Source organism: Drosophila guanche, unplaced genomic scaffold (genome assembly GCF_900245975.1).
Source record: "Drosophila guanche unplaced genomic scaffold, DGUA_6, whole genome shotgun sequence".
Taxonomy (NCBI): Eukaryota; Metazoa; Arthropoda; class Insecta; order Diptera; family Drosophilidae; genus Drosophila; species Drosophila guanche.
The window spans coordinates 1,467,966-1,484,695 of NW_022995745.1; the positions used below are offsets into that span (position 1 = coordinate 1,467,966).

General features: G+C 50.6%; 2 protein-coding genes across 2 annotated transcripts in view; both read left to right on the top strand.

Moving 5' to 3' along the window:
• Positions 1 to 278, top strand: part of LOC117580720 (tumor necrosis factor receptor superfamily member wengen) — a 9,178-nt gene extending 8,900 nt beyond the window's left edge. The window contains exon 5 of the mRNA XM_034267384.1: positions 103 to 278. Coding sequence (XP_034123275.1) covers positions 103 to 230 — 128 coding nt within the window. The 3' untranslated portion in view covers positions 231 to 278. The remainder of the gene's footprint in view (positions 1 to 102) is intronic.
• The window catches only part of LOC117580719 (rab11 family-interacting protein 1), a 35,848-nt gene extending 21,374 nt beyond the window's left edge, over positions 1 to 14,474 (top strand). The window contains exons 6-7 of the mRNA XM_034267383.1: positions 8,438 to 8,445; positions 14,455 to 14,474. Coding sequence (XP_034123274.1) covers positions 8,438 to 8,444 — 7 coding nt within the window. The 3' untranslated portion in view covers position 8,445; positions 14,455 to 14,474. The remainder of the gene's footprint in view (positions 1 to 8,437; positions 8,446 to 14,454) is intronic.
• Positions 14,475 to 16,730: the final 2,256 nt, after the last annotated feature.

The following is a 16,730-nucleotide window of genomic DNA, read 5'->3' on the forward strand; positions in this document are numbered from 1 at the left end:
GGGGGGGGGGGGGGGGGGGGGTTGAGCATGCGGATTGAATTTTAATTGCGTCATTCCATTTGGCCCTCTCTTAAATCCTCTCTTTTGTGTTGTCTCTTGCAGAAAAACACCATCAGGGCAAGCATCAGGAGCGACGCATACTGAAGACGCTGCAGCCGGGCAATGTGTACATCGAAGAGAACAACGGAATGATGGGAATGGGAATGGGAATGGGCATGGGCAAGGGTTGAACGATCGGCATTGGAACGCGCGAAAGAGAGCAACAAGCAAGAGGAAAACGAAAACGAAAACCGAGCGGGGAGTGGCGAGAGGGGAGAGGGGAGTGTACAAACCACAGGCCGGCCCCAAACAGAGCTTAATTCAAATGGGAAAATCGAACTATTATTATTATAATTATGATTATTATGATTATTTTGCTATTATTAATTAATTAATAATTATTAATACCACAATCCTCTATATAATTTTTTTTTGTCCTAATATTTAAATCAAATGTTATGTTGACTTGTTTGTAATGCGAGAAGGAGGAAGGAATGAGGAGCAGCAGCAGCCTTGGCGAAAATGTTTCTGTATATACAACAGATATACACACACACACACATGCACATGCACATGCACACACATACGTGTATTATGATTAACCAATTCTACTTAATGTACATATTAAGGCGATCGAACTCGACGTGCAACGGAGGGAAGCGATGGAGGGGTGGGTTCTGGGTTGGGGGAAACAGCAAGCAAATATCGGTGGCATATCCAGCTAACACACACACACACACACACACACACACACACACACACACACACACACATACACATAGATAGTATATATAAATATAAACAAAAAGCAAATATCTAATATTTAATTCGAATCATCGAGCTAAATCGAATGCATCATTTTTGTAGGGTTAACGATAACGATTACGATAACGATAATAATTGATAACTAATTGTAATCGCAGCTGAATGTGCAGTGTCTTATGTCTATTTTTAAGTGCAACAACAGCCACAACAACAAACAATAAAATGTTCTATGAATCTAATGATCGATCGATGGGTTTTTTGTCTACAGCATCCACAGGGAGAGCCACGCCTTCTAATGCATAGATGTCAGGCCATGGCAGGAAACGTCTTTCAATGGAAACAGCTCGTCGTCGTCGTCGTCTGTCCCCTGTTCAGCATTGGGTGCACTTTGCAAAAATTTGCATTTTTCGAGAATTTCTCTGTCTCCGAGTTAACATTGAAAATGTCCAGCCAGTCGGTGGGGACGGGCATACGTTGAATGCCTTTGCATTTATTAATGCTGCTTGTTTGCGTTTCTGCAGTTACACAATCTTAAATGATTGTTGTCGCTGCTTGAGTATGTACAAGTATGATGATGATGATGATGATGATGCCTTTGGCCTATGGCAAAATCAACTGAAAAACGCGCAAAACATTTCCAATGAAAAGCCAGTTGCCCGTTCCCATTGGCCGGCCATTGGCCATTGGCCATTCCATGCACGGAACGCGAGAGTTTCTGATTTCAGATAGCTGTTGGCTACCCCGGCCATGGTCTGGTCTGGTCTGGTCCCCAGCAGAAATTAATTAGCCGCGACGTGGCATAAATTAGCAAAAAGAGCGTCGAGGGGGGGCACAAACGAAGAGAGAGAGAGAGAGAGAGAGAGAGAGAGAGAGTTGCGGCAGGAGTCCATGGCCCGTTCCCATAATCGATCTGACATGATCTGTAATCTGTTGTTTACTCCTCAACTCTCAGTGGCCCCCATTTCAGTTCGTATTTCAGTGGCTCCCTGTGGCACATGCCAAACTCATTTGTGTATTTTTAACATATGCAACAGCTGCACGAGGCAGATGGAAGATGCACTTGAAACTGATAAGTCGTTCAAAATGAAGAGCGGAAGGAAGTGAACATTAGCGTTAAGAGGGGGCGGGGCAACTGCAGCTGTCCATAAATCCATATCCCACAGACGAGTACATTCCATGTGGAGAGATCTATTTTGGCGGCACTTCTCTTCTCTGCTCTTCGCTGTTTTTGTTTTCGTTTTTGAGGACGTGATGGCCAATTGGTCAATGAATCAAAAACAGCGCCACGGCAATGGAATGGGGAAAATGCTAAATGCTCAATGCTCAATGCTCAATGCCGAGCATTAAATATCGAATATTGAATGGGATATCTACTTACTACTGGAAGGGGTGTACGCTAACCACAAGGCCGCACTGTATTGACCGACCATTGGAATGCGCACGTCGCTGGCCGCTCGTCTATTGGCATTTCTGGCACTTAGCCATTGGGCAACCTGTCCAAATCTGGCTAACCTGGCATTTGATACGCTTTGCCTGCGCATTTGGACTCTGTGATTGTGTTCGCCTGCTTTGGCTCGCTTCCGCTGGCCGTTGGCCGAGAAACGTTGCCGTTGCCGTTGCCGAGCAACACACGTTGAATGCATACAACACAGCGGAAATGCGAATAGAAAATTGCAAAACGATCGAACGAGCAGAGCAGCAAGCACCATTACGAGTGGGTAGGGGGAACGCGTTTGAATGGGAAAATCCGCCCCCACAAAGAGGAAATGAGTTTCCTGGCCACCAGCATGTGTAAGTGCAAAGAGTTCCGAAGATCAAGTAAGGATCATCAACTGATAGAGATGAGCCATAAATTAAAGAAAACACACTGTACGAGTTATCTAATTATTTTCACAGCAAAAGTTTAAAGCGATCGCTGTCGGATCATGCAGATATTTACAGTGCATTTTGTGTCTACTGTCTGTTACTGTTATGTATAAAACCATTCCCATTCCCCTTGGCATTTACCTCTGCTGCCTTTGTATTTCCACTCTTTCTTCTGTGTTTGTCTCATCTCTGTGGTCGATTTACAGTTGTTCCTGTCGTCTGTATTTGCCATTGCGGTACTTGTATGCGCTTGTGTGCGCATGGAGTGAGATTCGCTCAGAGAGGATCAAAAGAACGCAATTATGAGTGCAAGCGCTCTCTCGAGCGTGTGCCTCTGCAATGGGTGGGTGTGGGTGTGAAAGAGAGTGATAGACAATTGGGAATTGCATCTCAGGCAACTGTCGCAGGTAGCATCTTAGCAAGTGAGCAATGCTGGGAGAGAGAGAGAGCTAGCACTGCCGTAATTCGCGTTGGGATAACGGGAGCAACAAAAATGAAACTGAAATCAGTGCAAAATAAGGAAAGACCCGCCCGAGCCGAAACTGGCAACGATCTTCTTTAATCGCACCCCCCCCCTGTGGCAACCTGAGAAGCTACTTTGCGCTCAAAGGAAATTCCTCAAGCATTTACCTTGAAATGGCGACCTACCTGTGTCATTTGGCTGCCTGGCGGGCTTCTTTTGTGTGTTGGAGCCGTTGCCGTATCCTTTGTTTAATTGCACGTTGCGGCACGCAAAATTAAACAAAAACTCAGTCGTCCTGCTGTGGGCGATGTTGTCTTTCCCTGGCTAGATAATGAAGCTGGTGGATGGGCAGGCGGTTGGCAGAGGACCCCCGGATCCCAGGCTCAGAGCCCCCCACAGCTCAAGGGGCCTGGGACTGAGAGTTGCAAACAACAAAACAAAAAAATGACAAACGCCCGCCGGCAACTACTCAGAGACACCCACCCTCCTCCTGCTGGCTCTCGTGCTCTCCTCCTCCCATCTTGGTTCTCTTGGTTCCTTCTGCTTTGCCTCTCCTGGGAGGTGGCGGGGCAAAAAAGTTTTGTCAGCCAGAAAGGTGTGTGGGGGTGGGGGTGAGGTGGAGTGCGCCCGAGTGTCATATCGCTCCACGATGTCTATTGTTCCCAAAAGTGTTTTTATTTAGCCAAGAAGTTCCAAGGCCAAGTAGCTTCATCCTTTTCCACACGCGCGCCCGCCCGCACTCCTTGCCAGGCCATGGGAGTCCTTGGCATTTGCACAGACTTTACGTTTACGTTTGTTTTATTATCTTTTATTATTGTCTTCTCTGTCTTTGTCTAATTTCGGTTTTTGTCTCTCTCCGACTCCGCTCCTCATCCGGCTGCTGCTGCTGCTGCTGCTGGCCCCTCTTGTTTCGTGCTGCTAAATTGGCCGTTAAGATGCTAAAGATGCGGATTTCGGTGATTTACCAAGTTGGTCGCCAGGGCACGGGGTACGGGGTACGGGGCAGGGCCTGGGCCATTGTTCCACACTGTCGGCTGATTCCACTGTTACTCTGTTTCCTATAGTTTGGTGTCTCTTGCTTGCTCTTACCCACTCTCTTAGGTTGCTGCTGCTCTTCCTCTCTGTTCTGTTCTACTATGCTCTCCCTCCCACTCCACTCTCTTAGTTTGCGGATCCCATTTAATGTGTATTTGTTGTGTTTTTGCGGCGGAAATAGCGCTAATTTCGCCACCTGCCTGTGTCGCCCTGCCACATAACGGTAGTTTTGCGGCAAGGCGAGAGGATAGATGGGATCAGATTGATTGCGGCCAGACGGCAGGCAGGCGGCAGGCAGGCAGGCCGGCAGGCAGAGTGAGTGAGTGTGTAGGGTGGATGCCAGTTTAGCTGCAAGGGTTAAGCGGTCCATGTGTATGTGTGTCCTGCAGATGCGTTTTCCTGATGGTCGTCCCCACATCGCTGCACTAAACGAGATTCCATTTTGGCCCTTCACCAGGGCAGAGAGGGGTGGGCAGCCTTCTCGCTAAGCCGAGCGCTTAGGCTTCATTAGCTGAGTTTTTCTGCGGGCTGCGTTTTCCATTTGGCTCCACGTCCACCTTCCACTTCGGTCCACTTCGTTCCACCTCCATTTGCCTTTCGCCTTTACTCTGCCACTGCTGTCCACGTTGGAGGTCATGTGACGGTGTTGATTTTCACACGACGCAGCGTGAAATTAGAAATCAACAACATGTCCTGTCACGGCCACGCACCGGACGCAAAGAGCAGAAAGCACAGTGCAGAGTGGGGTAGGGTGAATGTCCATGCATACATATGTGTGTGCCCGAGTCAGGTGTCGTTTTTGGCAAATCAGTTTTGTCTGCCTGCTGCAGTTCGACTGCTGTGCTGTGTCCTGCTGCACTCTCTCTGCGGTTCTGGCTCTCGTTTGTCGTCGTCTGCCGCTGACAGACCAAATTAAAATGTCCCTTAATGCAAGTGGCCCTGCTGCTGCCCCACTGCATCGCAGTCCAGGGCTGTCTGCGTGTCACTTAATGACCAATTTGGCAGGGGCCCAGTCGGGCCCAGTCGGTGCGTGGGGGCAGGGGATGGTTGGGATTCCATTCCGCCAGCAGCTGTCGCAATTCGCGTTTCGAGGTTTCGAGGTTTCGCATCCGCATCCCCCAGCCGCATCCATCACGTTTGACTTTCACTGTGATAAATCTTCAAGTCACAGAAATTGGCAAGCAAACAGCAGCAGCAACAAAAGCAACAACTAAATGGGGGCTTGATAAGCACAAATGACAACAGACAGGCGACAAGGCACAAGGACACAAGGAACAAGAACCGCTAAGAGAATTACAACATGTCGCAGCTTGTACGAAATTTGAATAAATTTCAAATTCGTTCACCCCGCGAGCCACCGCCCTGCCACCGCCGTGGTGGCTGACAAAAGTTTTGCGCGCGGCTACAATTAACTTTTAAGTATGCCATTTCACAGATACCACAGATATTGTCGCGATATAAAAAGCTACATATATTTCCAACAACCCAACCACCCAACCCCAACCCAAGGAGCGGAGCTGGAGTAAAAGTGGAACGTGGAAAGTGGAAAGAGGCAAGCGGGTGAGAGGCAGTGGGAGGTGAGCGACTGAAGTTGAGGTTGCCAGCAGCAGTTGAAAAATAATTTCATGCAATTTATCTTGTCACAGAGAGCACAACAATGAGCACGGGACAGTGGGTGGGGCAAACACTCTCTCTTCTACAAATGCGCGCGCTCTCTCTCTCTCTCTCTCTCTCTCTTTTTCTCCCGCTCTTCCATAACGAATTTTTGCATAAATACTCGCAACAGCAAAACGGTGGGGTGTGGGAGAGCACAGCCTGCTCCTGCTGCTCCTGCTTAATCGTCGACCATTTATCTTGCTTAATGAAATTTGCGAAATATCAAATCTGGCCCAAAAAGTACAGAGCCGTTATTTTGTGACGTTATTAGCCACAAACTGAACTACGGCTGATCCTAGGGATCTAGTCTCTCTCTCTCTCTCTGACATCGTCACGTGTCAGGCCACAGCCACCACCACCCGCTATGAGGCTGTTGTCCTAGTTGCCATTCATGACCCGCGAGCGTCACGCGTCACGTGCGCAATTAAATTGACGCATCCTTGACGGATTCTCCACCCCGCCCCATCACGAGCCAACAGACAGTCTTCCCTTTTGACTTGTGCTAAAGAGCAACCAGGGAATTGGCCATTGACTCGGACCACTCCCAAGTGCCGCTCTCAGTCCCACTCCTCCGCACCCGCGTTGCTATCATTAATCAAAAACTGAACAAGATTTCATTCCTTTGTGGCTTAGCCAGAAGTTTCTCTTTTTTTTACGGTTGCTTACAATTGTAGGGATAATAACTTCCAAACTGCTACAATCCAATCTGCTGCATCCACTGAATATATTACGGAAAATAATTTTATCTAGGATTAAGAACATTTAAGCGTTCCACAAATATTGCTGCTGGTGAGTTACGACTATTTTTAAGGAAAACAACAATGCTGATTTTGATTTGCTAAACCAGTGACAAGTAAATCCAATCACATGTTATTCAAATGTTTTTGGTCATTGTGCGGAGTGTCCCTAATGTGTCACAAATTGATCCATCTGGCCATACTGTGTGTCAGTAGGCCGTGCTCTGCCCCAATCTTTACTTTTCTGAGCTGTTCAGTTTTTTAACCACATTCAGTTTTTCGTTGAGCTCGTGTAAAGAACTAGCTTATAAAAATAAATACATTTTCAATACAGTTAATTTTTGTGTTGTGTGAAAACAAGCGACAAATCGCAGAGTAAGTTTTTCTTTTTCTTTTATTCTCCCGTTTTCCTTTTCTTTTGTGCCGGCACGCGGTCCTGTATGTGTGTGTTCTGCCCGCGGTCCTCTGTGCTTGAATTTCTGCGTGTTCGTGTGTGTGTGTGGACTTGCAAACAAAAAAAAAGTAATTGGAATCTAGGAATTGTCTGTCCGTCTGTCTAGCGAGTAAATATTCGTGGCTTGCGGCCCATCTTTGCCCTAAGATCGCGTTGAAGAAGAACAAAGCAAAACGGACGAAAAATGGTGGGCAGCTTTTTCACAGAAAATTCCAGACAAATCTTGCGTGTGTGTGCCTGTTCGTGTGTGTATGTGCGTATGTGAAAAGTCTCGACTTTAAGTCAGCTGCGCGGCGGATCCGCTTTTTCTCTTCGCACTCTTTGCTCTGATATGCACGTGAGCTAGAAAGAGATGGTCAGACTGACAACGGTGAGGAGGTGAGACGACCAGAGTGATGCGATGTGTGTGTGTGTGCAGGCAAAGGCAAAGCCAAAATTTTCCTAGCAGCAGTAGTAGCCTTTGCTAAGCAGTTCACATTAGAGTTACAGTTTCACTTACGTGTCGTTTTCAGGCGTATTTCATCGCAGGAAGGATTAACATATAATTTTTAGCCTCATATTCAGAGACCTTAAGAACCAACACAAGAGAGAGAAAGATAAAATAAAAAATTGCCACGACTGTGGGTCGTATAGAACTTTTGCAGCTGCAACGCAAAGAACAAAAGCACAAGAGAGAGAGAGAGAGAGAAAAAGAAGTGCCACGACTGTAGTTGATTTCTTCGCAGGCAATATTTTCGTCTCTTTGAAGGTAAGTTTATGCAGCTACCATAAAGTTACTTGGCTGTAATATTTTTCTACCCATTGCAGGCATTTGTGGTTGCAGTATTACGGAAGTTTCCAATTAGAGGAGCAAGAAATATCAAGCTAAAAAAACAAATTCTCCAGGTGAGTCTCGCCAAGTCCCGTTGTTGTTACTCTTGCGCTAATCGACAGCGCTGTCGCGCTCTCCGCGTTTCTCTGCCCGTCTCGCTCGCTCTCCTTGCTTTTGTGGGTCTCCGCGTGTCTGGCCACGCGTAACCGTAACTAAACATTTGCATTAGGCAGCAAGCACACAGCAGCTTCCCAGTTGGCAGGCAGGCAGGCACGGCCGCAAAAACCGCTAAACAGAACAGAAACCGAAACAGAAACAGAAACGGCAAACGGCGGCAAATCCAAACAATTTAAATGACATTCAGAGCGCAGGCATGCGAATCGGGTTAGGGTTAAGGGTTGGGGGGTGGGGGGCAACATTTTTGCTTTTCGGTTAAATAAATTTTGCGGCAAATCGCAAAATCTCGCCAAAGGGGCAATCCCTGCTGATGGCCGATGCCTGTGCTCCTCCTGCGTTGCCGCATTTGGCAATCGACGCCGCAAATCGCGTTTTAAACCCTGCGTGCGATTAGTTTAATTGCCACCAATGGCTAGGGGGGGGGCTAGGGTTAGGGGTTGAGGTTGGTGGTGCAACAGGACAATGCAACATTTGCATAGCGGCGGTGGCGGTCGCGGTCCTGCCGCCTGTGTGGCCTGTGGAGACTCGCGCTTAATGCGAAAATAAGGATTAACCAATGAAATTTATAAATGCGCCACGGCCCCAGCCACCCCGCAGACACTCCACCTCATGCTGCATCCTGCTTCTGCTTTTGCTTCTGCCCCTGTGGCTCCCGCTGCAAATTGAGTGCATAAATTGGCCGCAGCATCCGTCCGGCAACGGGCAGAGGCCAGGGACAGTACGGAGCAATCTATTTTGGATTAAATCAAATCGAAATAAACGATTTTTAATGGCCCTGCCCTGAGTCTGCCAGCCTGGCTGTTTGGCTGCTCGGCTGCTCGGCCCCCGTGTGGCACTGGCACAGTGGCAAAAACGAGGTCATTAATTATTTCTTCAAAAGCAAAAGATAAGCCCAACCAGGACGACTGGCCCGAGTTGCTGCTGCTGGCATGCAAAATGAACCCTCGCCATGCCTCAGTCCGCCGTCGCTCCCTGCTCGCATCCTTTTTGGCGTTTTGTGTCATTAGCTTAAAACCCTGAAACCAGAGCCCAAAGCCAAAGGATGCAGGACAATGGTCAGCAGACACACACGCACGTCCTGCGTAACGGTTGTTAGAACCGGCCGCATGTGGCACCAAAAGATTAATTAATCTTTAAGGACTCATTGTGTGCGATGTTTTTGCCCAGGACACCCACAGGACGGACCCCCCACCCAATGCTTTGCACTCATTAGGAAACTCGGACATTTGCATGTGCAGCCAGGCAAAATGAATTTATGTGCCCCCGGCACAAGGCACTTTAAAAATGTGAATGTGGCATGCCAGAGATTCGCCGCATTCTTTGCTCCAACTTTCGCACACACGCTGCTAGGAGCTTCCTCTCCTTGAGGCTCTCTTTTTGGCTAAGCTCAGCATTTGTCACATGCCTGCCCCAGCCGCATCCGCCTGCGCATCCCCCCGTGGGAGACATCCGCCTGTGGCATTTATTTTGATTAGCCATTGACATTCATTTCTATTTGTTGGTTTCTTATCGTAAGCCTCATCGCCAGTTTGCCAGTTGCCCATTGCCCATTGCCCGTTGCCCCCTTGTCCCCTTGTCCATCCCCTCTCCAACCTTCCCATCCTATCCGCACATCATGTTCATCTTGCCAGGAATGACCAGCTCAAAGCCGCTCAAAGGCGCTGCTGCTGCTCCTTCTGCTCATTTATCCCTGGCATACATCAGATTGCGCCTCAGAGATTTCTATGCCTCAGCCACGAGGCATGAGGCATGCCACACATAGCCATAGCCATAGCGGAACGGGGTGGTGGGAGGCTAATGCGCTGCTTGACAAGGCTGTGAGTCGAGAGTCGCTTTTGCTGCTGTGTGGCTATAAAATATTTACGGCTGATTATTCGCCAGGTTAATGTCTTTGCCAAAATGTGTGAGGCATCAGGCAGAGGCAGCAGGAGGTCATTTGGGGGGAGCCTTACCAAAAGTTATCCCTTGCTGCGCTCGTGCAGCATTCGCTCTGATTTATTACCTCCAGCATACGTGAATTATTGCAGTGTCTGGGACGCGCGTTGCCAACTCTTTGACTTTTGATTGGCAGTCGGGAAGAGCAAGCAACTGCAGCAGCGAGGAATTGTCAGTAGCTGTTGCAGTCCGCAATTGATATTTGTTGTAGCAGTCAGTAATTGTCAGGAGCTGTAGCAGCGAGGAATTTTCAGTAGCGTTGCAGTCAGGAATTGATATTTGCTGTATCAGCGAGAAATTTTCAACATCGAGAGATCGGGTTTGCTCAGCTCCACCTGAAGCTTCCTTCATCCACCTTGGCACCTGACCCAACACTGTTCACTTTTTCGCACTTTTAATGGCCAAAGTTTATGGACATAAAAGAGAGAGTCAGAGTCAGTCGTTGAGTCGCGGCATGAACTCCGCGCTAACTAGACAAACACTTTCCGGACTTGCAGACACACACGTGGAAAAGGCATTTGGCTGGGGCTGTTAAAATGATTAATGATGTGTGTGTGGCATGTACGTTAACGCCCCAACAGAGAGAGAGAGAGAACAAGTTACCGGCACAGATGTTGTCATAAATAAAAAGAAGCTGAAAAGAAGATGAAGATGCCCCAACGGTTGTGGGTGGGTTGGTGTTCATGTAAATAAACATACAGTTATTTATGCATGTGTGTTTCTGTTTGAGTGTGTGTGTGTGTGTGTGTGTGTGTGGGTGGTTCCAGGGCCACATTAATGTCAAATCAGGCGCATAAATTGCGTAAAACGCTCAATTTATTAAACGAAGCATACTCACGCTGGGGCGTTGCCTGACAAGTGTATTTTGTGCCAGTTAATAAATGTCGAAATCAGCGAGAGACTGAGAGACTGAGAGAGAGCAGTGCCTGGTAGGTGGAGGAGCATCACTTTATTGCATATTTAAGTGGCGCCCTCAACGCCTCGTGCCGCGATTGCTGCTGCTCCTTGGATGCTGATTTCCCATTCAAGCAACGCCTCAGAAGTGCCAATTGTACAATTTCCAAAAAGTGGCCTGGCTGTTGGCAATTGGCATCAATCGATTTGCGGGGGCTGCCACCAACCAGGCATAGTGACAAATGCAATCACAACAGTTGTAGATTTCCGATATGAACCCAAACCCCAACCCCAACACCAACTCCACTCCACCCCCCGCCAGAGGGCTCATAAAAATTGTAAATCGTTTTGCTTATTCGATCGGCCAGCCGCACATGTACACACACACACACACACATACAAAGCTCCTGTAGTCGCTGTTCCCTGTGGCCCTCTGTCCTGTATCGTTGTGTGCCTCTGCATCCTGGGGGGTGGGGGTGGGGCACAGCCACATTCAATCCGGCTTGTTTCGCGTTTTGTTATCCTTTTGCTTTCACAATTGCAAGAACGACGACGACGTGCTGGGGCTCTCTGCTGTCTCGCATGTGTCTGTGTAGGTGTCAAGGGTGCTGTCCTGGTCTGGAAATACACCCAACCCTCCGCTGCTCACGAACATGAGCGCTCGTTAAACGGATGAGTTAAAAGTCAAAAGCCCTAAAGGATTTTATTTGAATTGCGGTCTGAGCGGCCGCCAACCGTTCGACGTTTTTCCCTCCCCCACCCCACGGTCTGTGTCTGCCTTTGCCACTTCACCAAGTGAAGCAAACGTCCCCCCCCCCCTTCTCTCTCTCTGTTTGCCATGTTTTATTTAAAGTTTATCTTTGTTGCCTGCCCCTTTTGCCTGCCCTGCCCTGCCGCCTTCTTCTTCACGCTAATTTCGCGCCAAGGCAGTAGAAAGAAAGAAAGAAAAAAACAACAAAAAATATGCGCAAAATAAAATGTGGAAAAATATTTTGGCGCAAGATGGAAAACAAAAGGGTTTACCATGCCATGCAGAGAGACAGAGAGAGAGAGAGAGAGAGAGAGAGCTTTGCTTCCTGTTTTTTTGTTGCCTTGTTGTTGCCTTGGCCTTCAGCTCTCGGCTTGTCGGCACGTCGCTGCTTGTGGCCCGAGCGGTGTTGAAAAATATTTGAAATAATTGCAAAAATGCTTTCACAGCATCGCATCAGCGAGTGGTGGGGCAGGGGTGCCATTGTGTGGCATTGTCTTGCCCCAAATGGGTCTCTTCCCCATGCGAGGCACGTCCTGTGGCACTGCAAATCCCCTTTAAACTGGAACAGACGCGTAACGCATTCGAAACTCCCGAAACTTTGTGCCTCGAACCCATTCAGATTCCACTCCCTGACTTTTCTTTTCTTTTCTTTTCTTTTCTTTCGTTTCTTAGCCATGGATGACGATAAGTTTTCTTCACAGCCCGTGCGCAGTAAGTATTCCACCTGGAGCCACGCAAATCCGATCTAAACCTCAACTCTCTCTTGTGCTGCAGAGAACACGAATGCGGAGAACACACGTCCACAGAGGACGCTGACCCGCAATCAGCAGCGAGCCAATAGGCGCGCTGCCATCTACAATACCAACCTGTCGGCGCGCAGGCAGTCGAACGGCAATCCAGCAGGATCGGGCTCGGGATCGGGATTGGGATCGGGATCGGGATCGAATCCAATTCGCAGTGTTAATCTGAGCGTGCCTCCAGCGCAGCGTAGGATGAATCAAGCTGCAGCCCGCCCGATGTCAGCTCCGCAGGCGGCAACTTCCACTGCCACTGGCCGAGCCCCGGCCCCTGCTAATGTCCCTGCTAATGTCCCTGCTCCTGCTCCTGCTCCTTCTCGTTCCTTGAATTTCTCTACTCGCTGGGGTAACCCGCTCACTCCCTCCCGCCTTGATGCCGGCACGCAGACCTCAGCGATGAGCGCAAACTTCCCGCCGTTTGAGGAGTTCTCCGCGCAGCTGGACCATTTTGGGCTGAGCCGGCACGAGTACATCGCCACACTGCGGAATCTGATGGTGCGCGCCAACGACATGCTGATGCCGCTGATGGGCGGCCAATTCCGCGAGATGGGACAGCAGCAGATGGCCGAATACACTAGGCGCATACTCAACACGGAACCGCTGCATCCCAGCCTGTTCGTGCCGATCGTAAGTGCCAATCAGCAACCACCACCACCACCACCACCGACATCGACCACGAACCACCTAAACCCCTCGATCCTACCCCCAGAACGAACAGCGAGCGTGGGAGGGCAACGGACTGGAGCTGCCAGCGAGCCATCCGCACAGCCTGACGCCCGAGGATCTGGCCTACATTCGGGTGAGTAAGCCCCGAGGAGGAGCACTTCGCAGGAGTTGCACTAACGCCGCCTCCTGCTCCCTCCGCAGTCGCTTCGCAGCAATAGGAATGCCAGCACTCAGACGGGCTACGATTGCCTCTGCATGCTGCTGCGCTTTCCCGGCATACCCGCTCTGGATCGTCCCCAGGCGGGACCCCACGCAGGGCCGCCACTCTTCGATGTATCGCCGTACGGAGTGTCGCTGGCACAATTGGGGGCTGTGCCGCAACACGAGCCGGTGCTGCATTATGCATCCGCGAATGGAGTGGGAAGGGGACAGCCAACTGGCGTAAGGCTCGCAGGTGCTGGAGCCGGCGAAACGTTGAGACCTCCGGCAGGAGTCGGTGCTGAGCGACAGCCTGACACTCGTCCAGGATTAACTTGGGCAAGAGGTTTCGCAGCTGGAGCAGAGTTTGTGCCTGGCAGGGTGTTCGCACAAGCACCAGCACAAGCACGCGCAGCTGTAGCTGGAGCTGAGCAGGCACAGCCAGCAGCAGGCGAAGAACTCGAACCACAAGCAGACAACACGGACGCAGAATCCAACTATGCAGATGAATACGTGCCTGGAACAGAATTCATACCTGCAGCAAGGCGCAGAGCAACAAAACGCGCAGCTGCCGAAGAGCACGAAACGCGTGCAGGACACGGACACGGACACGGACAGGGACACGGACAGGGACACGGACAGGGACACGGACAAGGAGACGCAAATGGTGCAGGCGCCGAACCACCAACAAGCAAACCAACAATGCGATTCGGTAAGAATCTTTTCATATATCTTTTAAGCCAACTTCTTAGCTACTGCCACATTGCCCCTCTCTCTCTCTGTCTCTCCGCTTGTAGCTGGTCCTACACCAACAACGACGCAAGCTCCCGCTGAGCTGGCGTATGCCCACAGGTGTCTGCAGCAGGAGCAGGAGGAGAAGCTGAAGCAACAGCAGCGCATCGAGGAACTGCAACAGGAGCTACAACGGCAGGTGCAGGACGAAAAACGGCAGCTGCATGAGCAACAGGAGCGACAGGAATTCGAGCTCATGCGACATCAACTGTTCCAGGAGAAACTGCAGGAGGAGCGACAGCTGCAGCTTGATCGACAGAAGCGAAGGGAGCGACGGCAGCTGGAGCGCCAGCGGCAGGAGCGCGTCCAGAAGCGCTTCCATCAGCTGCAGTTGCAGCATCTTCAGCAGCAGCAACTCCAGCAGCAGCAGCTCCAGGAGCAGCAAAAGCAGCAGCAACAGCTGCAGCAGCATCTTCAGCAGCAGCAACAGCAGCAGCAACAGTTGCAGCAGCATCTTCAGCAGCAGCAACGCCAGGAGCAGCAACTCCAACAGCAAATTTATCGTGCCCCTGGGGGGTCTCCTGCCTTGAATCCTCCATGGACCTTCCCACCACCGATGAGTGGATACATGCCAGTGCGGCCCCCGCTTATGCAGTCCCCGACTGTGTATTCACCGCACCACACGGACACCTCTGGCAACACTCTCGTTCTGACTCCGCTGCAAATGCAGCAGCAGCAGCCACAACCAGTCGCCATCCATCAGCAGTCATACTGGGGGCATACACAGCGTCCAGCACCAGCCCCAATGTGTTATCCCCATGCGGGACCCCGTTCTGGCAGCAGTTCGAGCTACGGCAACCGATACGGTAACGGACAGTCCAACGGACAGGGCAACGGACAGGGCAACGGACAGGGCAACGGACAGGGCAACAGATACTTGAATAGTCCTAGCAACGGCCACAGCGGACGTACGCCGCCGAAACGCGAACCCAAGCCCGAGCCAGCTGCCTCAAGCCCCAAAAAGGAAGAAATGAGCTCAGAACCCGAATCGGAAAAGAGTAAAGACTCCGAGACGGTGGTGGGCGCGGAGACACGGGTAAAGGAAGAGCCAGCTGGCAGCGACGAGAATGAGCAGCAGTCGCAGCTGGAGGAGGAATTAGCTGCGGCACGCGCTGCTGCAGAAGAAGCTGCTTTACGTGCCCCAGCTTCAGTAACGCCACGGGCCATGGCTGAGGGCCATGGCCACATTCCGCCGATGCCAGAGACAGAGACTCCGATGCCAGAGCGCACAGCGCGGCGTCGAAAGCCAAGCCGTAAATCGCGACGACGCGCCAGGATGCGACGTTCCCGCCAGAGCCCCGATGATGAACCAGAAGCCGAAGCCCCATCGATGAACGAGAACAGCAGCGAGAGACGCAACAACAACGTGTCCTTTGTGAACGAATTCGGTCGTTTGCCGGGTTCGTATCCGCTTGTGGGGCATCCACATGGGCCCCCGACGACAACAAACAGTCGGAACTTGATGCAGCCGAATGGCCGCTTGTTGAATCCGCAGCACGCGGAAGCAGTGGAACAGAGTGACGAGGAGTTCGTCTTCAACGAGTCCAACAGCAGCAGCGAGTTGGACACCAGCAGCGGGTCGGCGCCCAGTTATGTCTCCGATTTCGAGCTAATAGGGAATGATGGCGACGAAAGCCAAGAAGACTCCGATGAGAGAGAAACGGAATCATTCGCAGAGAGCGAGGAGACAAGCGAAGCTGAGGGCGAGGAGGAAGCTGAAGAGGAGGAGGCTGAAGCGGAAGCGGAAGCGCAAGAGAACTTTACCACGGAGAATGATGGCAGCAACGTTGATCAGAACAGTCCACTCGCGGCCCCGTCGGATGGCTTAATTTCATACACGGAATTCGAATGCATCACATCAGAAATGGCGGATGCTCTCGACAGCTTCAACTTGAATACGAGCAGCGAGAGCAGAGACGTGGAAACGGAAGCAGCTGCGTCGCCGCCCAACCAGACTTCGTGCGAGTCGCGAGAAGGGGCGACAAACGAGAATGAGGTCAGCAGCGTTGAGCCGATGGCCTCGATAGTTCAGATGCAGCTTGAGGTTGAAATGCCTTGTTGTTTGGATTGTCTATTCAACAGAGTGGCAATGGCGGAAGCTGTCGAAAACAGCGTCCCAGACTTCATTTGAGTTCGAGCAGCGAGAGCAGAGACATCCATGTCGGATGTGGAAGCAAACGAGGAGCCTCAATCCAGATCCATATGCAACATGTGCAAGACACAGCAGACACGAGTCCCGCCATGGCTGCAGGACATAACCGAACACATCTACAGACACCAGGAACAGCATCAGAAAACCAGATAACCCTAGACTTAACTCACAGTTTCTTAAAACCCTTTTTGGCACACCCAACGCACTGCTGCAGCGGTGAGTTTTGTGAATTCTCTTCGTTTGACGCCTAAACATCTGCCACACGCTTATTTGCAGCAGCAGCGAGAGGCACAGCAAGCAGCGAGAGATACTCGCTGGACCCTTTGGCCTGACGAAAGGAACTCAAATTTATATTCAACATTTTGCCAGCGGTTTTTCGAATTAAATACACAAGACACAAGCCACAAGCCACAAAAAAGTCTGCGAATTGAACTCGTTCTGCTGTGAGTTCGCCGTGGAATACTCAAGTGGCAGCCACTGTGTGTGTGTGTGTGTGTGTGTGTGTGTGTGGGGGAAACCCTTTGAACTCGGCATTTTGCCGC